Source organism: Barbus barbus, assembly GCF_936440315.1.
Source record: "Barbus barbus genome assembly, chromosome: 1".
NCBI lineage: Eukaryota > Metazoa > Chordata > Actinopteri > Cypriniformes > Cyprinidae > Barbus > Barbus barbus.
The window spans coordinates 2,813,718-2,839,138 of record NC_136729.1 but is presented as its reverse complement, the minus strand read 5'-3'; the positions used below and the strand labels follow the sequence as shown (position 1 = coordinate 2,839,138).

Sequence of the window (25,421 nt, the reverse complement as noted above, 5' to 3'; positions counted from 1 at the left end):
TTTCTTTCTCAATTTTCCGTTTTCATTATGATTTTATTAAAAATTTTAGTCAATTTGTTGTGTGATTTTATCATTTGTATTAGTTTTTCATGTTTTTATTATATATATATATATATATATATATATATATATTTATTATTAGGATATCAGTTTTAGCTTTAATTTGGTGCATCAAGGTAAACTGAGACTGCCTGGTTAAATAAAGGTAAAAAAAACTGAATTCAACTAAAAAAAAAATGTTTCCTTGGTAACTAGCTGAAAAAAATATTTTATATAGCCTGTCTAATTTATTTAACGTTAACGTTTACGTTAAGTTAACGTTTAACCGTGAAATGTGCATTTGCATTAGAAATATTAGTCTTGGTTTTATTATGGGATGCGTTTGCCATGTTCTGCCTCCAGGTGGCGCTCTTTCTAACAGCCCGCAACCGCGCTCTGTGATCGCTCCGCGGAGGCTGCAGCACGCTCGGAGACGCGTCGCGTTGTGCAGACGCGCCCGGATCCGCTGGAGGGTGAAATCAGCAGCAAGACAATAAACTGCATGAACTCCAGATGTTCGGAAACATCTGGATTATATCATCTTTGCTCAAACTCGGAAGTGCGCTGCAAATCAAGACGCGAGGTGAGTCTGAACGCTTTGGCTTCTCTGCAGACTTTGACACTTTGTTTCACTTTTCTGCTTTCCCTCCTGTGTTGTTGACAACAAACACGTTTCACGTAAATGTTGCATTATAGAAAGCTCATCAGGCAAAAGGCTTAACATCTTTTAGAGTTTAAAACGTCAAAAGTGTGTGAACTTTATTTCCTTGTTTTGCAGTTTTTTAAGGCTGCCTTTAAACTGGCCATTATTAGCTCTCAGATTGTTTGCATGCATTGCTGTTATAAAAGGGGTAAATCATCCAGTAACGTGTTTAATGTGTGTGAATGCATGTAGCTGAATCAGTTTCTACGAGATGATACTCTGTTTACATCTAGATTGAATTCACATTGACTTCTCCATAGCATCTGAATAGTTTGAGGCTGAATGCATGCATGCATGGCTTTACACACACACACACACACACACACACACACACACACACACACACACACACACACGGTCAGCTGTTGTGGTCAGGGTGTGTTTACTGAATAACACAGGAAATGATGAAAGCAAGGGCTGTTTCACCATATAACCCTAATATTTATTTTCTAAAATCCACACCCAGACCATTTTGGTAGCACCAAGGAAACTTAACTTAATATTTTAGATGCCACAGACTCTCAAATGTGATCATCCTTGCGAGAGGAACCACCATCCTACAATTTAGAAAGCATCTATAGTATTTAAAAAAAATAAAAATTAATGTTTTAAATATGTAAAATATTATTTGGAAAGTATTTAGTTAGATAATTATAATACTGTATTTGTAAGTTTGTTATTTTCAATTATTTGCTCATTTATTACTTTTAATTTAATTTGTATGTTATTATTGTTTCTACTGACCCCCTAGTGTCCCCCAGTTTGAAAACCCCTGGACCCTTCGGTTTCCTTTTAGCTGTTGTATTGTATGCTGCTTTGTATTAAAATCACACATAGGATGTACCCGGAGCCTGCGCTGCACACAGAAGTGTTGTTCTGCCACTGCTGACGTGTGATCGTATCACAGCAGAGACTAAAGCAACATTTCTCTGGGTGTAAGCATCACTGTTTACATTAGGAAGAGTGGACATGTGCCATGGCTTGCAGGAATCAAACCGCAGAGGAAAGAGTGTCATTGTATGTGTATAATAGTGAGAAGTGCAGTGGTTGTGGGGTGTTGTCTGACAGTCAATCACGCCCAAAATTACAGGAAAATCTTACCTGTAGGCTACAGTGACCTGACCTCACTAAAAAACCTCTGTTTACTCGCATTCGGAAAGAGTACAGAGTCAGTAGTTGCAAATTGTTAATTGTTGCTTACCTTTGATCAATGTTTCAATGATTCCCGGGTGCCACAGCATAAATAGCTGCCCACTGCTCCGGGTGTGTGTTCACTGCTGTGTGTGTGTGTGTTCACTGCTGTGTGTGTGTGTTCACTGCTGTGTGTGTGTGTTCACTGCTGTGTGTGTGTGTTCACTGCTGTGTGTGTGTTCACTGCTGTGTGTGTGTGTTCACTGCTGTGTGTGTGTGTTCACTGCTGTGTGTGTGTTCACTGCTGTGTGTGTGTGTTCACTGCGGTGTGTGTGTGTTCACTGCTGTGTGTGTGTGTTCACTGCTGTGTGTGTTTTTTAACTTTCCACTTTCTTTTTTTTAATTAAATTTTTAATGTAATTGTAAGTTAATTTCTGCACCATTAATTGCACCAAATGGAATTGCAAAATTATTACTAAATATTAGTGCTGTCAATCGATTAAATTTTTTAATCGCGTCAATCAAATTTTTTTTGTTTTATTTTAATCGTGATTAATCATGATTAGTCACAAATTTAAAATACTAGGATTTACCTTTAAATCTGTTGAAATAAAGAAATGCATGACAAACTAGTTAAAGGAAACAGAACTTTTCACACCTCTGCTAGGTATGAGACATAATCCTTATTATTATTAATATATTTTTTTTTCAGCCATTTTCAGCCTTTATACTGGTAATAAAACGTTTACCAAGCCACATCTCTTCAATCCCAGTATACATTTACCCAACTATTAGCTTTGGGGGGCTGCGTTACATTGTAAAAGTAGCCAAAAAAAATCGCAACCCACTTGGCTCTGTAATTTTTCATGTGACTGTATTTTCAAAATAGCCCAATTGTGTGGGAAAACTGCGACCCTGGCAACACTGGTTCGCTGTACCCTTATCACATATGAGTGTACATATCTCTCTCTCTCTCTCTCTCTCTCTCTCTCTCTCTCTCTCAATTCAGAAAGCTTTATTGGCATGACAAAAACATACATTCTGTATTGCCAAAGCATTAAAACAACATAGAAAATTTAGTAAAGCTTATAGAAAATAATAGTAATAATGAAACTAAATAAAAGCATTATTACATAAACACATGGCTAGATATAACAAAAACAAAATACAAAACAATGCTAACTGTTAATAAAATAAATAATGAATTATAATAATAAATAAAAGATTATACTACAGACATCATGTAACAACTGAACTTAGAAAACTGAACATTATATAGATGATATAGATGTGTGTAGCTGTAATGTGTGTGTGTTTGTGCTGTTTGTTTCTCTCTGGCTGTCTCTCAGGAGATGACAAGATGCTACAAATCTTGCCGCTATATTACAACATTTGGCTTCTTCACCAAGAATGAAACTGAGTTTTTGGGTTGGATTATATGTGCTAAATTGGGGGAATATTTTATTAATTTTGGGGTAGTATTGGTCTCTGATAGCTTTATATTTTGTGCATTCTGTGAGGAAGTGCAGCTCCGTCTCCGTCACTCCCAGGATGCAGTGCGAGCAGAGTCTGTCCTCACGAGAGAGCCAGGTCTGTCTGCGCCGGCCCGTCTCTACGGCCAGACTGTGTTCACTGAGTCTGTACATCGTCAGTGTTTTCCTGAGTCTCACATCACTCACGGCGCTCAGGTAGATCACAACAGTGTATTCTCCATTTAGGGCCGAATAACATTCCAGTTTGTGCTGGTTTTTAATGCTGTTTGTCCAATGGGTGATGTACTTGTCTTTTTCTGTGTTTATAATGTGTGTGAGTGTGTGTGAGTGTGTGTGTGTCCTGAGGCTGGCTGATCTCTGTGTGTGTGAGCTCAGTCAGTCTCAGCACCAGCTGAAGGAGGGGACTCTTACTTACGCTCAGCTCTTGCTGTTTTAGGGCTTTGTAATGGTATGTGTTGGGGTCGCTTGTTTTTAGGTGTTTCCAGAATTTCAGGGCTCTTTTTTGAATGTTTAGAAGCAGAGGGTATTGGCCTAATTCTGCTCTGCATCCGTTGTTTGGAGTTTTTCTTTGAACTTTAAGTATTCTTTTACAGAAATCTAAATGTAGAGTTTCGATCGGGTGTTTTTCCCAATTTAAGAAGTCAAATTTTATAGAAGGACCCCACACTTCACTGCCATATAAAACAATTGGTTCAATTATAGATTTGAAAAGTTTGAGCCAGATTTGGATTGGGATGTCAATTTTAATGGATCTTTTTATGGCATAGAAAGCCCTTTGAGCTTTCTCTTTGAGTTCATTCACAGCCAAAGCAAAGTTACCGGTTGGAGTTATTTTCAGGCCGAGGTAAGTGTATGTTTTTGTGGTTTCAATGGTTCTGTGTGATAGTGTGAATGTGTGTGTTGGTCCCTGAGATCTGGAGTGTTTCTGGAACATCATTACTCTAGTTTTTTGGAGGTTGACCGTCAGGTCCCAGGTCTGACAGTAATCCTCCAGCAGATTCAGGCTGTCCTGAAGCCCCTCTTCAGTGGGCGACAGGAGGACCAGGTCATCTGCGTAGAGAAGACACTTTATCTCTGTGTCGTGTAGAGTGAGACCTTGAAAGGGGGCGTGTTCTAATATGTTGGCCAATTGGTTGATGTAGATGTTGAAGAGGGCGGGGCTTAAACTGCATCCCTGTCTCACTCCACGCCTCTGGGGGAAGAATTCGGTTCTTTGGTTCCCAATTTTAACCGCACAATGGCTGGCTGTGTACATTGATTTGATCAAATCATAGAATTTTCCCCCTATTCCACTGTCGATAAGTTTTAGGTATAGTCCTTCATGCCAGATTGAATCGAATGCTTTCTTGAAATCAACGAAACAAGCAAAAAATTTTCCTTTGTTTTGATGTACATATTTGTCAATTAGTGTTTGTAATGTAAAAATGTGATCGGATGTGCAACATTTTGGGAGAAAGCCAGTTTGGCATTTACTCAAGGCATTGTGCTTCGTAAGGAAGTGTAACAGTCTGGTGTTTAAGATGCTACAGAACACCTTCCCCAGGTTACTGTTCACACAGATGCCTCGGTAGTTGTTGGGGTCTAGTTTATCTGCGTTCTTGTGAACGGGGCTGATGAGGCCCTTGTTCCAGATCTCAGGGAAGAACCCGACACACAGAACATCATTGAAGAGTTTGAGCATGGCCAGTTTGAAGCTTTGCTCTGTGTGTTTCAGCATCTCGTTCAGGATGCTGTCGACACCACAGGCTTTCTTGGGCTCAAGGACCCCTAATTTATCTTCCAATTCTTTCATTGTTATGGGGAAAAAAGGGGTTTTCATTCGCTTTAATCGATCTTTCTAAATGGTCTAGTTTATTAATTATTTCATTTTGATTCAAATTTTGAATTTGGGTTGGGCTATATAATTCTTGGAAATGAGTTTTCCACGTCTCCCCATCTTGGATGGCCAGAGTTTCTTGATTTGGTTTGTATAATAATTTCCATTTATCCCAAAATTTGTGTGAGTTTATAGATTTTTCAATTTCTTCAAACTGGTTTTGCAAAAACTGTGCTTTTTTCCGCCGGAGTGTGGCTTTATATAGTTTTAGTGCCTCACAGTAATGAAGGCGGAGGATTATCTGGTTGTCTGTGTTTCTGATTTGATAGATTTCTGAGGTTTTTTCTCAGAGTCTTACAGTCCAAATCAAACCATTTGTCAGTATCTAAACATTTTTTCTTTGGTTTAACAATGGTCAAATGACTCTTTTGTGCTGTTTTGTATAATATGTTGTTTAGATCTTGTACTTCCTGATTGATGCCGAATTGATTTTTAGGGTATGCCTGTGTTTGGGATGAGTGTAAGAGGGACTGTATTTCTGGAGATTCAACAGCACTGATGTAATTTGTGGCGCTGTTTTCTGTCCATTTGAATGACATAACTTTGATCATTTGATATAGTGTCCTAATTGGTGTGGGGGATGTTTCAGATTGCTGTATATAGAGTGTGATTTGGCTGTGGTCTGAGAAAGGTTTCAGGGGTTTGACTGTGAATGCTCTCAAAGAGGAAAGGTGGAGATCTGTGATGGTATAATCTACAGTGCTGTTACCGAGAGCTGAGCTGTAGGTGTATCGGCCGAGCGAGTCTCCTCGCAGTCTTCCGTTGACGATGTACAGAGCTGCAGCAGCTGCCGTCCGTGAGCGTTCACCGTCTGATCACAGTTTTCTCTGGCGGGGTAAGAAGGGTACAAGTCGTTATTGCCAGTGATGAATCTGGTACCGTGTGATTCTAAGAAATCTAATTGTTCTCCGGTTCTAGCGTTTAAATCACCCATAAGCAGCACGTTTCCCTGGGCCTGGAAATGGCTGATTTCTTGTTCGATGTTTTGAAAGGTTTCCTCTTGGAAATACGGAGACTCGAGGGGGGGTATATATATGGCACAGAGGAAAACAGGCTGAGATGCTGATATTAATCCTTTTTGTATTTTCAGCCACAGGTGGTATTGATCTCTCTTAACTAATTCTATGGCCAGTTCAGATTTAATCCAGATGATCATCCCTCCCGAGTCTCTCCCCTGTGTGACTGATGTGAGTTTGACTGATGGTAATATTATCTCTCTGTATCCCGAGGGACAGCCAGTGAACACATCTCCTCTACACCAGGTCTCCTGTAAGATGATGACATCTATGTCTTCAAGTTCTTTCATAAAGTCAGAATTTCTACTTTTTAGGCCAAAGACTGAGGAGTTTAGACCTTGAATATTCCATGTAGAAAAACTAAGTGATTTCATCTCAAACTTTTAAAATAATCGGTATGGTTTGTTTGCCATTTTGAGAAAAGAGAATGATACAAAAATACAATAGAGTAAAAGAAAATAATGAATGATGGAAGTAATGTTATGGTAGGAACTCAAACACATCAACAAATCCATTTTAAATTACATGTACACTTATACTAACAATGTGGCTTGGTAAATGGTATATTTAAGTATATATATATATATATACACATATACACACATATCTCTCGCTCTCTCGCTCTCTCTCTCTCTCTCTCTCCTCTCTCTCTCTCTCTCTCTCTCTCTCTCTCTCTCTCTCTCTCGGACACACTCGCTCTCTCTCTCTCTCTCTCTCTCTCTCTCTCTCTCTCTCTCTCTCTCTCTCTCTCTCTCTCTCTCGGACACACTCGCTCTCTCTCTCTCTCTCGCTCTCTCTCTCTCTCTCTCTCTCTCTCTCTCTCTCTCTCTCTCTCTCTCTCTCTCGGACACACTCGCTCTCTCTCTCTCTCTCGCTCTCTCTCTCTCTCTCTCTCTCTCTCTCTCTCTCTCTCTCTCTCCGCGTTCGCTTCACTGTTGTCGAGCCCGGCGCCTCATAATCACTCAATCCCTGCGTCCCAATGTGCAAACTATCCACCCTATCTGCCCTAAATAGTATTGCAAATTGAAACCTTCCGCGCTGCGATGACGGCAAGAAGTTGGGGTCAAACCTTATCAAACGATTAATTTGCATTAAAAAAATATTAACGCGTTAAGATTTTTAGATTAATCGCATGCGTTAACGTGTTAATGTTGACAGCCCTAATATATATTAGTGCCGTCCAACGATTAATCGCATCCAAAATAAAAGTTTTTGTTTACATAATATATGTGTGTACTGTGCTTAGTTATTATGCATGTATAAATACACACACATACTGTATATATTTTGAAAATATTTACATGTATATTAATTTATATATTTATATTATTATATTTTATAGTATATATAATATATTTACTGAATAAACAACATTTTTCTTAAATATATACATGTGTATGTATTTATACAGAATAAATGTACACAGTACACACACATTATTTAAACAAACTTATTTTGGATGCGATTAATCGCGATTAATTGTTTGACAGCACTAATATACATACACAAATAAATGTTATGTATATATTCTATTCAACTCACATTATATAACATGGCTGATGTTCTGGTATTGGTTTGAGCTCTTGTGGAACAGATTTTCCCTCAAACGATTTCTCAGTATGTGAACATCTTGAGTCTCTCTCTGATGAGGTTTCATGATGTGTCTTTACTTGCTTTTCATTAGTCATCTCTCATCAGCCCATCCTTCACCAGAGAGCTATGAAACTGGTGTTTACACCCCCACCAGAGACAAACTCAGTATTTACTTTGGTATTTTTGTGAGCTTCTGTCTGATAAAGTCGGCCTGAGTGCCCTTTCCAGCAGAAACGGATGATAACATGATCATATATTTCATGAGGGTGGATTTGTGGGGTTAATGTAAGAAGCTCATGAAAACTGTCAAGAAACACCCAGGACTGCATTTTCCAAAAGCATTGTAAGCAATAGCCTCTACAATCTACTTACGCTTATGATGTTTTTGGGAAGTGCAACTCTGGATATATACCCCAAAAATATAAATAATTTTCTCTTTTCCATTGTGTCATTATTTCTGTGCAAATTAAGTGCGCTGAAAAAAGCAAAAAACAGTGTAGAAACAATATTCACTCAGAAATTGCTAGTATTACAAAAAATGTCAAGGAGCACAAAAAATGTGCAATTTTGAAGGAGAAAGACAAATACTATTTTCTTTGTTCATTGTTTTATTAATAACAGAAAAAATATATATTTCCCCCTCAAATTCTCATTATTGTAGTGCTACATACATGCATGCATCTATGCATAGAGAGAGAAAGAGCACAGTAATGAGAATTTGAGTTATTCGATTATTTGAGAAATGTGCTTAATATAAATAAACAGTTTTTTTTTCTTTTGGAGGAAAATATAATGTGGGCCTTTCTACATGAGAATATATTTCTTATGCATTACTGTAACTATTCATGATATTTATGAGTCCTCTGTAAATCTGCAGATGTTTTATGGGAGATGGCTGGAGCTTTGCCATGAGCCTCTGCCATCGATTCTTAGCTTGAGATGAGCAGGACACGTTCAGAAAGAGCTGGTGTGCACAAAACAAACAACGTACGAAATGAAAACAAAGAAAATCATTGCTGAAGCAACATTTAAAAAGATATCCGGTCTTTTAGCTCAGATGCATTCATGCTAAGTCACTGTTCAAGCCCTGAACGCCCTGTTTGTTCTGCAGTTTAATACAGTCTTGGCAGCTCGTCTATGTCTTTCCATGAAATCTCACGCACCACACCCATCCACTGCTCTACTTTCTCTCATTTGTTTGAATGACACTCATGTCAGTGTGTTCACAAACACAGTACAACAAGTGACACGAGTAAGATGAGCAGACCATATTTAAATCAAACTAACAACATGTAGTTTAGAATGAAAGACACTTTTACTGAGCTCCAGACCTACATTTGAACACAGGGCACAGACTAGGCTGATATTAGTGTATAGTTTAACAAACAAAGAAGGCGTGAATCAGAACGGTGTGTAAGCAGTGCATCGTTCCTCAGGTTTACCGCAGTGTGAGAATGAACAGAAGAGGGGGAGGGTATATTAGACAGGTTTAACAAGCTCTTAGGAGGGAAAGGGAAGTTGTTCATTCACTGTTTTGGATGCATACTTGCAAGATAAAGTGGAGTTGGTTTCTTCATCAGATTTGGAGAAATATAGCATTACATCAGTGTCTCAGCAATGGATGCTCTGCAGTGAATGGGTGCCGTCAGAATGAGAGTCCAAACAGCTGATAAAAACATCACAATAATCCACACCACTCCAGTCCATCAGTTAACATCTGGAGAACACAAAAGCTGCATGTTTGTAAGAAACAAATCCATCATTAAGATGTTTTTAGGTTGTGACAGCAGGTCTCAGGCTTTGTTCGAAATGAATGTGAGTTTATTCTGCTTTCAGAGGCATGTCAGAAGTCTCATATTTAAGCACTGTGTAGTCAAAGTGTCCTGTGGGAAACTTTCTTAGGTGGAACTGTGAAAATTAAACTTCTGTTTTCACCCAAAAAGTGTCATTATTTACTCACTCTCAAGTTGTTCTAAACCTGTGGGAGTTTCAGTCAATGGCTACCGTCAACTGTTATGCGTAAATGCATATTATAAACAGTGTTGTAACTATTTTTTAAAATGTTTTTTAAAGGTTTTTAAACAGACAAAGTGTGGAAATGCACTCATTTGTGTGCTTTCCTGAGATTTGAACAGTAGTGCAGTATGGTGAACATTCATGACAACATACGCCGATAAAAACATAAGCCTTCAATGCAATGTATTTTTTTTTTTTTTTAAATGAAAGCATCTGCCAAATGCATAAATGTAAATACCCACAATGTGTAGTTCAGAAACTGACATAAATCAAAAAACTGACCTGAAAACATCATAGAAAAAATTTGTGTGCATGCATAGGCTTTTCCACAACACATGCATATTCATGACCTTAAGTTAGAAAAAGTCACAATTTCTTTTTTTCCCCCGACAACTTAAATCAAGATGGGTCAAATTGACTCACATCTTAATATAAGGGTTAAGTCCTGACTTTCGAGGAAACATGTCAAATAAAGAATAATGCTGGAGAAGAATCGATACTGAGCATGTTATAATTGCATATGTTTGCTGTATTATTTAGTTTGTGTGCATTTTGTGCCCTGTTGATTAAGAATAGTGATGAAAATTTGACTCATTAAGCTGTTGACCCATCACTTTCTGTGAGTGCACAATAATTATAAAATACATAAAGCATCAAATACTAAATTAAACATAACTGAACACAACCTTTTCTCTTTATTTTGTTGCATTTGTGCCAATGTTCTTCTTGTCCTAGTCAGACAGCAAAAACAATGAAAAGAAATGTGAAATTGTTTAAATGACCAGGTTATTTTATAATAACACAATTCATTTAAAGACTCTTTCTTCTCTTTTCCAGGATTCTGAACCTGATCTTTATCGGCAGCTGCTTAAATAAATGACATCCAGCATCATCTTCCCCTCTGATTAAGAATTAACATATTCATTCTACTCCTCGTTTCCTGTGTTGTGATTGGCTCGTCTCTTCCCATTCCTGCGTTCTCATTGGCTATCTGGGATTACGTCGTCTTTTAGTGCTGGTCCCAGTAAAGCGGGTGAGAACATGGAGCCCATTTACGCCACAGGGATGGCCGCGAAGCTGCGGAGTCAGTGGGACCGGGATGCGGGTTTGGGTCAGAACCACAATGCTGTAAAGTTCCTGGGCCAGGATTACGAGTCACTGAGGGCCCAGTGCCAACAGACCAGGACCCTGTTTGAGGACCCCTTGTTCCCAACCAGCGCTTCTTCACTGGGATTCAATGAGCTGGGTCCACGATCCTCCAAGACGCATGGTGTGCGGTGGATGAGACCGACGGTGAGCTGACCGCAAGGGTTGTGAGGGTCAGATGGGTTTGTCTTGCATTTGTTTAGCAAATACTACTACTTTTATACTCCATCACTGCTTGCTGTTCCTCTTGTTCTCTTCCATTTGCCTCAATTTATAGGAATAGTTCACCAAAAAATTCAAATGTACTCTGCCTTAGGTCAACCAAGATGTGGATGAGTTTGTTTCTTCATCAGGTTTGTAGAAATGTGTCTCTGCATCAGTGTCTCAGCAATGGATGCTCTGCAGTGAATGGGTGCCGTCAGAATGAGAGTCCAAACAGCTGATAAAAACATCACAATAATCCACACCACTCCAGTCCATCATTTAATGTCTTGTGAAATACAATTCTGTGTGTTTGTAAGAAACAAATCTATCTTCAAACCATTACTTCTGGCCAAAATATGAGTCCATAATCCATAATAATGCTTCCTGTAGTGAAAAAGTGTTCTGGTCTGAATCAGGAGAGAATTCTGCACAGATCAAGCACCGTTTACAAGCCAAAACAGCTCTAAACAAATATGTGGCTGGATTTTGATGTGAGAGACAACAGGAGATAGACCTTTTCACTGGAGGAAGCGTTATTATGGATTATGGACTCATATTTTGGCCAGAAGTAATGGTTTGGAGATGGATTTATTTCTTACAAACACAGTTTTTGGCTTCACAAGTCATTAACTGATGGACTGGAGTGGTGTGGATTATTGTGATGTTTTTATCAGCTGTTTGGACTCTCATTCTGACGGCACCCATTCACTGCAGAGCATCCATTGCTGAGACACTGATGCAATGCTATATTTCCCCAAATCTGTTCTGATGAAGAAACCCCCTCAGGCAATCCAAGATGTAGATGAGTTTGCGTAAATTGTCACTTTTGGGTGAGCTATTTCTTTACAAACACTTCACCTCACACTTCAGTCACATTAGTCCACACATTCCCTAGTTTAACCTATCGCTCTGCTTTTTACACTCTCTGAACACATTTGTAAACACTTCTGCGTGTGACAGGTCACCTCTACAGTCAACGTCCCTCAGGATTTCATGGCTTCTAGTCAGTACATTAATGCATGGCTTTATATAACCACGTCTCTCATGGGATGCTCAAGAGCTGAAATGTTTTGTCAGGAAAAATGGCTACTCATTATACATTAATTTATCCGTCCTGCCTTTATAAACTAGACATGACTTTCAATCTGAATGACATACTCTGCTGCATGTGCTCATCACTGACAAACATGATGCAGTTGTTGAAAGCAGACCAGAATATGTGTGTGTGTGTGTGTGTGTGTGAGTGTGTATTTGAATGAGAGGCACAGTGCTGTGCATCATTTCCTTCTGAAAATGCAAATCTAATTTAGCGTCACACGTGTGTTTGCAGGAGATTTGTATGCGTCCCCAGTTCATCATGGATGGAGCGACTCGTACCGACATCTGTCAGGGAGCTCTGGGTGAGTCTGCGTCATTATCAGGGACGAGAACTTCACCTCAAACAACCCTGAATTTACCACACTACAACCTCAACCAGCTGTTCATTTACTAGACCAGTGAACAACAGACTGTCAAACAGATTTCATTTTCACTATCATTCACAAGGTTTCTTAAGTTTCTGAAAGACCTTTTTATTTCCACCAAGGCTGAATTTACAGTAAAACGGTAATATTGTGAAATATTATTACAGTTAAAAATAACTGTTTTCTATGTGAATATGTGTTAAACTGTAATTTATTTCTGTGATCTGCAGCTGTATTTTCAGCATCATTACTGCAGTCTTCAGTGTCACATGATCTTCAGAAATCATAATAATATACTGATTTACTGCTCAAGACACATTTCTGATTATTATCAATGTTGAACACAGTTGTGCTGCTTCATATTTTTGAGAAAACTGTGACATTTGTTTTTTTTTCTGGATTCTTTTCATGAAAGTCAAAAGAGTTTCTTTACTGCCACTTTTGATCAATTTAATGCATTTCTTCAAAAAATACTTTTGAACAGTAGACTGTATATAAAATAAATTTCATAGTCAATATTTTAACTTTAGATAAAAAGCCTATAATGTATAAAAAAGTATGTATTTTAATTTTTTTTTGCAGTGTATACACATTCACGCATGCACAATATTTGAAATAAGTGCATTTAAATGAACGAATTAAAATAAAATTAAAGCGTTAAAACACTTAGAAACTGGAATATTAAATATAAAGTGTGCTATCTGGTGTGTGGTGTATTTCAACACACATGATGAGGAAAGCTATAGTAAAGTACAGCGATGTTTACTTTAAACACAGCTGCTGTCTCACAGCGGAGCCGCTTATGCATTATGATGACATTATAAAAGGGTACAGTGTTTAATCATGTAAAACCGCGAGGAAGCACCGTGATTGGTCAGGATGTGTGTGGCGGCCCAGTGACTGCTGGTTGTGCTTTTATAAACATGGAAACAGAATGACTGCCTGTCCCTCGTTTGTGTCAGGTTAGTTTGGGTCTGATGGCTATTTGAAGTTATTTACACATTCTCTGTGATGTAATGCATCAGATCATCTTCCAACAGCAGATGTGCGGTTTAGGGCAATACACTGTCATGTTAAAATAATCCCAGAGACTGTGGCATGGAGATGTAAAAATTAATAGATACAGAGAGGAATGTATACACACACACACACACACACACACACACACACACATATTCAATTCAAGTTTATTTGTATAGCACTTTTCATGATACAAATCGTTGCAAAGTAGCTTTACAGAAAATGTTATGTTTTTACATTATATTTAGGAGTAGGTTATTAGTGCTGACTTATTTATATTTATATATATAATAATTCTATAATATTATAATATTCTGTAATAATTCACAATATTACTGTTTGTACTGATTTTTAATAAAATATAAAAAAAATTGTTAGTTATAGTTTCTTTAGTTTTCTACACGTTTATATGGCATAAAGAATTAAGTTTTAAGGTTATTTGTACTGAAATAAAACAACAAGTCCCTCAATCTTTCATGGTGGGCCACACCACCACAGACACTGATATATTGAATAATTTGTTGGTGCACTAAATCTCATCTGTTGGTTATCTGTGGTGTGTTTTTCTCAGGTGACTGCTGGTTGCTGGCAGCCATCGCGTCTCTGACTCTAAACGATGACCTCCTGCACCGCGTGGTGCCACACGGCCAGAGCTTTGACGGCGGATACGCTGGAATATTTCACTTTCAGGTGCGTCAGTGTGACGAACGCTAGAACATGAGCGCAGATCTGGGTCTGACAGTCAGAGAGTATAACTTTATACTACACTTGGTAAAAATAAAGCTTTCAAAAGGGGTTTTTGCAGTGATGCTATGAAGAACAATTTTTAGTTTCCCAAAGAATCTTTCAGTGAACCGTTCCAAAAATAACAATTTTTTGAATTAGTGCATTTTAAATATCTAAAGAACCTTTTTCCAGTATAAAGAAGTTTGGAAAGATTCCATGGATGTTAAAGGTTCTTCATGGAACCATCGATTCCAATAAACTAAAGAAGCTTTATGTTTAAGACTGATAAGGTTAAGATGCAGTTGATCTCACCAGCACTCTTTTGTAGCTATAAACTATCCATGAACGTTGCTCTATAAACACTCTAGCATGAGCAGTGGTGTATGAGTATTATAAAATAATGAAGCGCTGCTTGGAAACAGTGTAAGACAGTCTGATCAATCTGTTCCTCGTGTGGGATATCGCGCGCGTGTGTGTCAGTAGTGAATTATGTGCTGATGCATGTGTTTCTGACTCGGTGAGGGGGAGGGCAGGACTGCTCACTGCTGTTCAAATAACTTCAATGATGTGGCAGAGAGGATTATGGGTAATGAGTTGACATAGCATGCAAAGAATCCTTTCACAATATGTACATGCGGCAAATGACAACACAATACATTTTTTCATTCTCATTTGAGAAATACCATGGTACTGAATGATTAAAATACTCATGTGCATTAGTATTTCCATATTATATTGAATGAATATGATGTTGCTATGGTATGTGTCCAAAATGCTTATTTGTACTTTTTATTTGGTAATTCTGTGCAGAATAATAAAAAAGTAAGCAATGCAGTCAAAAAGGCGCACAAAAGTTCATTAAGACTCCGAACCGCTGAAGATATCATCAAACACTCACACACACACACATGTTGGTTTTTGTGGTTTATGGGGACTCTCCATAGGCGTAATGGTTTTTATACTGAACAAACTGTGTGTGCTATTGCCCTACACCAACCCTACACCTAAACTTAGCCCTCACAGGAGACTTTGTGCATTTTTAGATTTTCAAAAAAACACCATTTAGTATGTTTTTTTAAGCCTTTTGAATTACGGGGACATAGGCAGTGTCCTCATAAACCACCTTCATATTGTAATACCTCTGTCATACCCATGTCATTATACACATTTGTGTCCTCATAAACCACATAAACATGCACACACACACACACACACACACACACACACACACACGCACACACACACACACACACAGATGCTCTAAAAATGCACATGTGTTTCATGCATGGATGAGCGTGTGAACACAGGATCCAGTTGTGTTCACTAATGCATCTCACACACACACACACACACACACACACATTAGTGTTTTTGGTGCTAGTTCTGTCTGGCTCATCTGAGACTCATTTAGATTAAATTAGCAGCAGAAATGTCCTGAGTGTGTGTAAAACCTAATTATGAGAGAGAGAGTAAATCTGAGGGCCGCAGGGAGAGACCTTCACAGGAGAAATGCTGCAGTGCATTTTAAACTATTTCCCACTGAATCTCACATGTCTGGGTCATATTTAACTCCGAAATCGTAAAGAAAATATATTTTGTGTAAAGACAATTCATGCTGTTATATGACCATTTAGATGTTTAACATTGATATGTGCTTTCATGACAATTGTATTTTTATATGAAAACATCAAATTCAGGCTGTATGAATGATAATATATTTTGTCGCAATAGTAAAATATATTCTTTATGCAATATGTACGTTATATTTAATTTGTATAATATTTCTTTTCTATAATAAACAGTATACAGAATAATGTCATTTTTGTTCAAGTTTTTTAGTTTAAGATCTAATATTTTCTTATTTTATTTTTTTTTTTCAGTTGCTGAAAATTATTTTGAACTAGTTTTAGTTAACGATAACACTGGTAAGATGATGTCTTATTATAAATATTCTAAATAGATAGAATAGTTTGGAGATTTCTTATTTTGTGGTGAAATATTGATCCAGAAACGTTCTTGACAGGCTGTGTGACTTAATCTTGTCTCTGTATGATATAAATCAAATATCCTGGGAAGAAATTCCTCAGAGATGTGCAGCTCGATTGATGATTTCATTGATGTCTCAAATCCATCTTAAGCCTTATTTGACTGGCTCTTTACAGAAGTGCACATGAAGGGTGTGTGTGTGTGTGTGTGTGTGTGTGTGTGTGTGTGTGTGTGTGTGTGTGTGTGAGATGTATGGTGGATAATGTGAACGGAAATCTGCAAGTACAGGCAATTCCTGCTGCACCAATAATTCCTGCAATATATATTTGTGAATAATTAATGAGGGTTCACTAACAGTAATGCAAAGGGTTCACTCCTCAGCTCCTCTCAGAAAGTTTCTGCTTACAGGTTCGGAAGTTGTAATTACATGATGATGTGTGGAAGCCAATTTGTTCAGTCATTTCTTTCCCTCTTTATGTCTTTCTGACAAACCCAGGAAGTTTTTCACCACTAAACAAACAGCAGAGGATGCGTGTTATCTGTGTAGTTAATGTTTTATCTGTGCATGTTATCATTTTAAGTGCAGCCACCTGTAGAGCGCTGCAGTGATGTTCTACTTTTGTGGGTTTGCATCACCCTGGTTCACTTTCCATTTGTTTTTGAATTACTGCAAAATAAACGGTCACCTACAGAAATGTACTATGCTTACACATTCCGTTCATCATGATAATCTTCACAAATAACCACAACGTTTATGAAATTTAAAGCCTAAATACAACCAGCAGAAGTAAAAAGCAAATAATTGAATCTACCGTTAAGCTTTTGGTTGCAACTCATTTCTGAGTTTTGGTCGAATGGTTTTGGCCCTACAGCATGCATGCATGCTATACCTAAGAATCATATGAATTAACAGATGTAAAGTAACAGATTGGGCTTAATTTATCAGTTATTGTAGAATATCTCCATGCTAATGGATATTCAAGTAGTGTTATCGTGATTATTGACTGACTACAGAGCTGTGTTTGTGAGATATGCTGTGTGTGTGTGTGTATGTGTATGTGTGTGTGTGTGTGTGTGTGTGTGTGTGCACCACCTGCTGGACGTACACTCTTAAAATATAAACATTTCAAAAGATGGTTTTCACAGTGATGCCATCCAACAACCATAAAACCTTTCAGTGAACAGTTAAAAAAAAATTTTTTCTTAAATTATGTATTTTGTTTTGTTTTTTATTAGGGCTGATGGTTCCATGAAGAACTTTTAACATCCCTGGAAACTTTTCATTTCACAAAAGGATGTTTACAGTAGAGGTTCTTTAGAGTATTGAAATGTTCCTTAAAGAACTGTGCACTGAAAGGTTCATTGGTGGCATTGCTTTTTCGGAACTGTTATTTTCAAATAACGATTTCATGATGAACCTATAACATTCATGGAACTTTTCCATTCCATTGAAGTTTTTTTTACACTAAGAAAAAAAAATGGTTATTTTAAGAACTGTTCACTTAAAGGTTCTTTGGAGAACCAAAAATGGTTCTTCAGTGGCAAAAATCCTCTTATTTTCTAGAGTGTGTGGTTGGTTTTTTGTGGAACCATCAATGCCAGTAAAGAAGCTTTATTCACTTTCTTCAGGAGTATATCTGAATGTCCCTCTCTCTCTGTAGTTCTGGCAGTTCGGTGAGTGGGTGGATGTGGTGATTGATGACCGGTTGCCAGTGAAGGATGGGAAGCTGTTGTTCGTTCACTCAGCAGAGGGTGGAGAGTTCTGGAGTGCTCTGCTGGAGAAGGCCTACGCCAAGTACGATCATCCTGGACTCCACATGTGAATCAAATACAGGTTATCTGCACTTCTTTAGTCTATTTATTGCTTTGTTCGTCAGGCTGAACGGCTGTTATGAGGCTCTGTCGGGCGGCAGCACGTCTGAGGGCTTTGAGGATTTCACAGGAGGAGTCACAGAGATGTACGAGTTAAAGAAAGCACCCGCCGATCTCTTCAGCATCATCGGCCGTGCCATCGAGAGAGGATCGCTGCTGGGCTGCTCTATAGACGTGAGCGCCGATCAGTGTTATTTTTAGTATAATAATCCTATTTTAAAATGTACAGTTTGAATGAGCTGTTATGTTTGTATATTTTCAGTTTTCATTTAGTAATTTTATGTGCGTTTGTCATTTTTTCTTTATTTTGCTATTTTTATTTTTACATTTCCAATGAGGTTTGTTTTTAAGTTCTAGTTGATTTGGTTTATTTATTTGGGTGCAAAGGCAACATTTCTATTTTTTCTCTACTTTTCTTTTAAGTTAAAATTTTCATCTAATATTTAATATTATCAATAGATGTTATCAATGTTATTTAATATTATCATTATTATTAAAGATGACCTATTATAGTTTAAATTTTTGTTTGTGATAACATGATTATTTGTGATTTTGTGCTTTTGCCATTTTTATTCAAATTTAGGTTTTAATTAATTTAGTTTTGGTAATTTTAGTGCTTCAACTTAAACCCAAGTTAATTGCCAGGGCAACGTTTATAATTTTAATTTAGCATGTAATATTTATATTTTATCTCAGCTTTATTTCAGTTATGATATTATTTTCAGTAGTTGTAGTTAATAATAATAATAATAATAAGGATGATTATTTTGCTCATCATATTAGTTATTAACATGTTTGTATTGGTGACGGTAATCAATATCAATGTCTGACTGCAGTATGCATCTTATTGTCCTCAAGATCACTAGTAAGTTTGACATGGAGGCGGTGACCTTCAAGAAGCTGGTCAAAGGTCACGCGTACTCAGTGACCGGAGTGGAAGAGGTGAGCCAGAGACTTAAACACAAAGACATACTAAAACACTTACTATACACATCTATCTTGCAGGTTCTAGATGCAGCATGTCTTTCTTTGAAAGCTCCCAGGGAATGTATGAACACCCTAGAAGCATCTGCCAAATGCATGAATGTTAATCTAATATGAAATCAAAATTGACTTGATTGTCTCTATAGACGTTTCTGGTCTTAGTGTGAGTGTTTAATCAATGCAAGTTATTCCAAAGGGAAATGTCTTTGTAATGAGAAATATTAATGATCTGTTGATCAGGTGGTGTACAGAGGAAACATGACTAAGCTGCTGCGCATCAGGAACCCGTGGGGTGAAGTGGAGTGGACGGGAGCCTGGAGTGACGAGTGAGAATCACACCAGTGTGCTGATTATTGATGCTCCATACTTACTGTGTTTACGGTTGTTCTGATGACTGCTCTGACGTGTGTGTGTGTGTGTAGCTCTCGGGAATGGGACAATGTGGACTGTTCTGTCCGGGGCAGATTACAGAACCGCAGTGAAGACGGAGAGTTCTGGTGAGTGGATCATGATCAGAGATGATCAGAGACCACACACACAACCTTTGCAATGACCTATAAATGCCCATAAACTCTTCGGACCAACTAAACAGCCCTAGAAGTCCTCTAGCAACAACACAAAACCATAGCATCAACCTATAAATGGCATATAAACTCTTCATAACACCTTAGCAACCACATAGCAACACCCTGGAAACCACCTAGCAACAACACATGACACCTTAGCAATGACCAATAGTTGTCCTATAAACTGTTCAGTACATCTCCGTAACTGCATAGCAATACTCTAGAAACCACACAGAAAACTGTAGCAATGACTTTTAAATGCCCTATAAACCAATTTAAAATGCAACACCCTAGCAACCACCCAACATCATGACAACAAGAAAGTGCAAATCTCCCTACCAACAACCTTTAAATTCCCTTTAAACCATTCAGAACATAACACCCCAGAAACCATTAACAACTCAGAACACTATAGCGACGACCTGTAAACCGTTCAGAACACCTTAGCAACCTTATAATTCGCCAGCACCGCTCAAGGGGATCACCGGGTCTCTCTCTCTTTCAGGATGTCGTTTAGTGATTTCCTGCGTGAGTTCACTCGGTTGGAGATTTGTAACCTGACGGCAGACGCGCTCCAGGCGAGTCAGGTGAAGAAGTGGAGCACGTCGCTCTATCAAGGCGAGTGGAGGAGAGGAAGTACGGCTGGCGGATGCAGGAACTACCCAGGTACAGCAGGGGACGGGGAACCGTGGGTCAGTCAGTGGCAGCAAAACCACCAAATCCTCATCTGCCTGTTTTTTCCCCCCATAAACTACAGCCACATTCTGGATCAACCCTCAGTTCAAGGTGACCCTGAAACACCCGGATTCTCCTGGCCAATCAGATTGCAGCTTCCTGGTGGCGCTGATGCAGAAGGACCGCAGGAAGAAGCGGAGAGAAGGACAGGACATGGAGACCATTGGATTCGCCATTTATGAGGTCAGAGAGCAGATCTCTTCTGTTTAACTCATCTAAAGTTCCTGTTCATGTGTTTTTGACTCCTTTTCTGATTGGTTGCTTTTTCACCTTTATTTTTGCAGGTGCCAAGAGAGGTACGGTGAGAGCCACCCGGGGCCTTTTAAATCCAGTGCCATTTATTTATATGTACACATTTGTGCTTTATAGAGTATCGATTGATTCAGACATTTGTAGGCCTTTAAATACTGTAGAAGAGAGTCAAATCTTGAGAAGCTTGAAGACATTAGATCCGTTTGCATGGATTGTTCGTATTTATACTCAAGGGAGAATTCTTTTTTTGCCTTATTTGTAACATACACACACATTCATTTATTTGTAACCTCATTTTAATTGTAATGACTTTAGTATTGTAAATGAGTGACAGCATGCCCAGTGTTAGTCATTTGCATAAGACACACCCACACTCTCTCCGTATAAGGTCCTTCATAGGAACAACCTATAAATGTCTTAATCCTTTGGAGCACTTTAGAAACTACAGGTAAATCTAAAAAAATGTGAATATCATGAAAAAGTTCATTTTTTCTTGTAACTTATTTCAAAAAGTGAAACTTTCATATATTTTATGTAAAGTAAAACATTTCAAAAGTTTTTTTTTTTTTTGCTTAGAGCTTACAGATCATGAAAGTCAAAAATCTGTATCTCAAAATATTACAATATTTATATTTGAGTTTCAGTTAATGACCATCCCTCCCTGTAAATTCTGGGTATCTCTTGTTCTTTGAAACCACAATATTGGAGAAGACTGCTGGCTTGGCAATGATCCAGAAGACGAACATTGACGCCCTCCACAAAGAGGGTAAGTAACAGAGGGTCATTACTGAAAGCTGTGGCTGTTTACAGAGTGCTGTATCAAAGCATATTAAATGCAAAGTTGACTGGAAGGAAGAAATTGGGTAGGAAAAGGTACACAAGCAACAGGGATGACCGCAAGCTTGAGAATACTGTCAAGCAAAGCTGATTCAAACACTTGTGAGAGCTTCACAAGGAGTGGACTGAAGCTGGAGTCAGTGCATCAAGAGTCTCCACGCTCAGACGTCTTCAGGAAAAGAGCTACCAAGCCACTTCTGAACCAGAGACAACGTCAGAAGCATCTTACCTGGGCTGTGGAGAAAAAGAACTGGACTGCTGCTCAGTGGTCCAAAGTGGTTCAGATGAAAGTAAATTTTGCTTTTCATTTGGAAATCAAGGTCTGGAGTCTGGAGGAAGACTGGAGAGGCACAGAATCCATGTTGCTTGAAGTCCAGTGTGAAGTTTCCACAGTCAGAGATGATTTGGGCTGCCATGTCATCTGCTGGTGTTGGTCCGTTGTGTTTTATCAAGTCCAGAGTCAATGCAGCCATCTACCAGGAAGTTTTGGAGCACTTTATGCTTCCATCTGCTGACAAGCTTTATGGAGATGCTTGATTGGTCAGCAAAGTCGTCTGACCTGAACCCCATAGAGAATCTATGAGGTATTATCAAGAGGAAGATGAGAGACACCAGACCCAACACTGCAGATGACCTGAAGGCCGCTATCAAAGCAACCTGTGCTTCCATTACACCTGAGCAGTGCCACAGGCTGATCACCTCCATGCCACGCCGCATTGATGCAGTAATTCATGCAAAAGGAGGCCCAACCAACTATTGAGTGCATAGAAATGAACATACTTTTCAGAAGCCTGACATTTCTGTTTAAAATATCCTTTTTTATTGATCTTATGTAATATTCTAATTTTCTGAGACACTGAATTTTGGGTTTTCATTATCTGTAAGCCATAATCATCAAAATTTCAAGAAATAAAGGCTTGAAATATTTCACTCGATGTGTAATACATCTATATAATATATGGGTTTCACTTTCTGAAACGAGTGACAAAAAATATTGACCTTTTTCATGATATTCAATTTTTTTTTAGATGTACCTGTATATAGCAATGCTCTAACAATCACACAGAACACCCTAGAAACAATCTATAAAAGCTCTATAAACTGTTCAGAACACCTTAGCAACCACATAGCAATGCCCTAGAAACCACCTACCAATCACATAGAACACACTAGAAATTACCTATAAATGGCATATAAACTGTTCATAACACCTTAGCAACCACATATCCACACCCTGGCACCCATGACAACAAGTTCTGCACTGACAAATAATGTGGAGTATCACATAGCATTATCTTAGAAACCACCTAACAACCACACAGAACACCAAAGCAACAATCTATAAATGGCCTACAAGTTGTTCTTAACACCTCAGCAACCACAAAGCAACACCCTGACAACAACCTATAAATGACCTTTAAATGGTTTAAAACTTATTAGCAACTACATAGCAACACCCTGGCAACCCATAATAAAAAGCTTTGCACTGGCAAATGGAAACTACCATAGAAACCATCTTGAAACCTTAACAATGCCCTAGAAACCACCTAAGAACCCTAGCAACACCATAGAAACCACCTATAAACAACACAGAGCACCCTAGAAACTATAATATCCTATAAACTGTTCAAAGCACCTTAGCAACCACACACAACACCTATAAATCAGAACACCTTAGCAACCACACATCCACTCCCTGGCAACAAATTTTACACTGGCAAATACCACTCACTGTTTTGTAAATTGAGAATAGATTTTAACATGAATGTTATTGATGAATTGTGCTCCTGAAAGTGTTTGTACACAGATTTCCCACTCAGATTTTTTTTTTAAAGCGGACGTGACTGAGTTAACGCTGTGTGTTTGTGCTCAGTTTATGGGGAAGTCCAATGTTCATCTGAAGCGGGATTTCTTCCTGTCTAACGCATCCAGCGCTCGCTCGGAGCTCTTCATTAACCTGCGGGAGGTGAGCTCACGCTTCCGGCTGCCCGCCGGCGAGTACATCATCGTACCCTCCACATTCGAGCCGCAGAAAGAGGCCGACTTCACGCTCAGAGTTTTCTCAGAGAAACCTGCCAACTCAGAGTAAGTTGGCTCACACTGGCCAATCCAGCTGTTAGGATTACACATGAGCTTTCTCAAAAGGCTCCAAAATGTACAGGATGGTAACAGGAGGTCATGTATAATTTTCACTGACTATGCACAAATATTTTGCATAAATTCCTCAAAATATATACACTTCATTCTGTATGCATATTGCACATAAATTCTAGAGTTGAAGTAATCTTTTAAAAAAATTTTGTGTGTTATTGTTGAGTAAAGATTCCCAATAGTGGCATTTATTTAACAGACTGATTTGTATCTTATTGGAATCGCTCATGGTGCTTATATTTGGTACAAAAAAGACTATTGACCTTACTCAGCAAATTAAACTATTATTTTGCAAATTATACTATTATTATTTCGTTCAGCTGATTAGTATCTCTTTTCTATTGTTGTATTTACATGCAAAAAAATTAAACCTTTACTAACTTTGGTGCTGCTGAGAATTAACTTGTGTACTGCACATGCTAATGGTGAATGTAAATATAAATTTTATTTGAAATATTTTAGAATATATACATTTTATCCTAATGCAAACTGTATTATTTTGCATTTTTAACTGTTGCAGAAGTTGCAAAAATGAATGCAAAAATAAATTAATAAAATTAATAACAACCACCATCTTTTGGCTTCCTTACAAAATTTAAATTGACCATTTGAATTGCATTGACTATTTTGTTAGGAAAAAACCTCAGAAGACTAAACCAAACCACTAAAGTAAACCTTTATTTTGTAATTATTTTCCAGCTGATCTCTTTCTCCTTTTCTTTCGTTTCGTTTCATTTGCTTCGTAATATATATATATATATATAGAATCGATGCTGCTGAACATTAATTTTGGACCTTGTTAAAGAAATAGTGCCACTATAGAGCTTGTTCTAATGCTGAAGCACTTCTGCTCATTCATTGAAGGCAAAGATTATTCTCGGCTCATGTTGTAATTCTCTATGTGTCCCTCAGAGAAATGGATGATAAAGTCATGGCTGATGTTCCAGAGGAGGTGAGATGATCAGATCGAGACATTTCTATAGTTCAGCAAGAAAAGATAAGAGCGGCTGTACTATACTACAAATATATATTCTCAGTTAAAGGGAGTTATTAAACACTACACACAGCTGTATGTAAATAAAGTTTAATAAAGTGAATTCAGGTTAATAGATGGTTTCTGATGGTTCAGAGCTTATTTTATCATGCAAGATGCATTTATTTATGTATAAGTATATTCTCTCTCTCGATTGCTTTAGCAACGTCTGGATGAGAGTCAGATTGACGCCGGGTTTAAGAGTCTCTTCAGACAGCTGGCTGGAGCGGTGAGAGACTGATGAACCACTGCTGTGTGCAGACATTACATATTACGATGCATTTCTATGTTAATCATGTGTGAATATGTTTTCTAGGACATGGAGATCAGCACGACGGAGCTGCAGACCATCCTGAACAGAATCATCTCTAAACGTGAGATCTTCAGGATTCAGTAGCTCTGTTTCAAAGCCGCTTCACTCTCTAGTCTCTACACAGGCAGCTCACTTCCAAGACAACATCCTACTAGTTCAATCCTGCAGAATCTATGCTATATGTGCTTCTGCAGAAGACAAAAGTCAGTTGCTTCGCTCTTGCTACACGGTCAGATTGTGTATTTGCATCTGAATATTTAGCAATA

General features: G+C 38.2%; 1 protein-coding gene across 3 annotated transcripts in view; it reads left to right on the top strand.

Moving 5' to 3' along the window:
- Positions 1–450: 450 nt before the first annotated feature.
- Positions 451–25,421, top strand: part of LOC306851148 (calpain-1 catalytic subunit-like) — a 28,684-nt gene continuing 3,713 nt past the window's right edge. For 2 of the 3 annotated variants that reach the window (XR_013782481.1, XM_079387271.1), the window contains exons 1-16: positions 451–622; positions 10,705–11,160; positions 12,548–12,617; positions 14,272–14,390; positions 18,074–18,207; positions 18,290–18,458; positions 19,143–19,226; positions 19,509–19,594; positions 19,691–19,765; positions 20,340–20,500; positions 20,592–20,752; positions 20,854–20,865; positions 23,532–23,743; positions 24,722–24,761; positions 25,006–25,071; positions 25,159–25,216. Coding sequence is in view for 2 of the 3 variants with exons in the window: in XM_079387271.1 (XP_079243397.1) it covers positions 10,909–11,160; positions 12,548–12,617; positions 14,272–14,390; positions 18,074–18,207; positions 18,290–18,458; positions 19,143–19,226; positions 19,509–19,594; positions 19,691–19,765; positions 20,340–20,500; positions 20,592–20,752; positions 20,854–20,865; positions 23,532–23,743; positions 24,722–24,761; positions 25,006–25,071; positions 25,159–25,216 (1,699 nt within the window). In the remaining variant the exon portion in view is untranslated. Of the gene's footprint in view, positions 623–10,704; positions 11,161–11,594; positions 12,048–12,547; positions 12,618–14,271; positions 14,391–18,073; positions 18,208–18,289; positions 18,459–19,142; positions 19,227–19,508; positions 19,595–19,690; positions 19,766–20,339; positions 20,501–20,591; positions 20,753–20,853; positions 20,866–23,531; positions 23,744–24,721; positions 24,762–25,005; positions 25,072–25,158; positions 25,217–25,421 lie in introns of those variants that run through there. The other variant, XM_079387272.1, reaches the window with a different exon arrangement.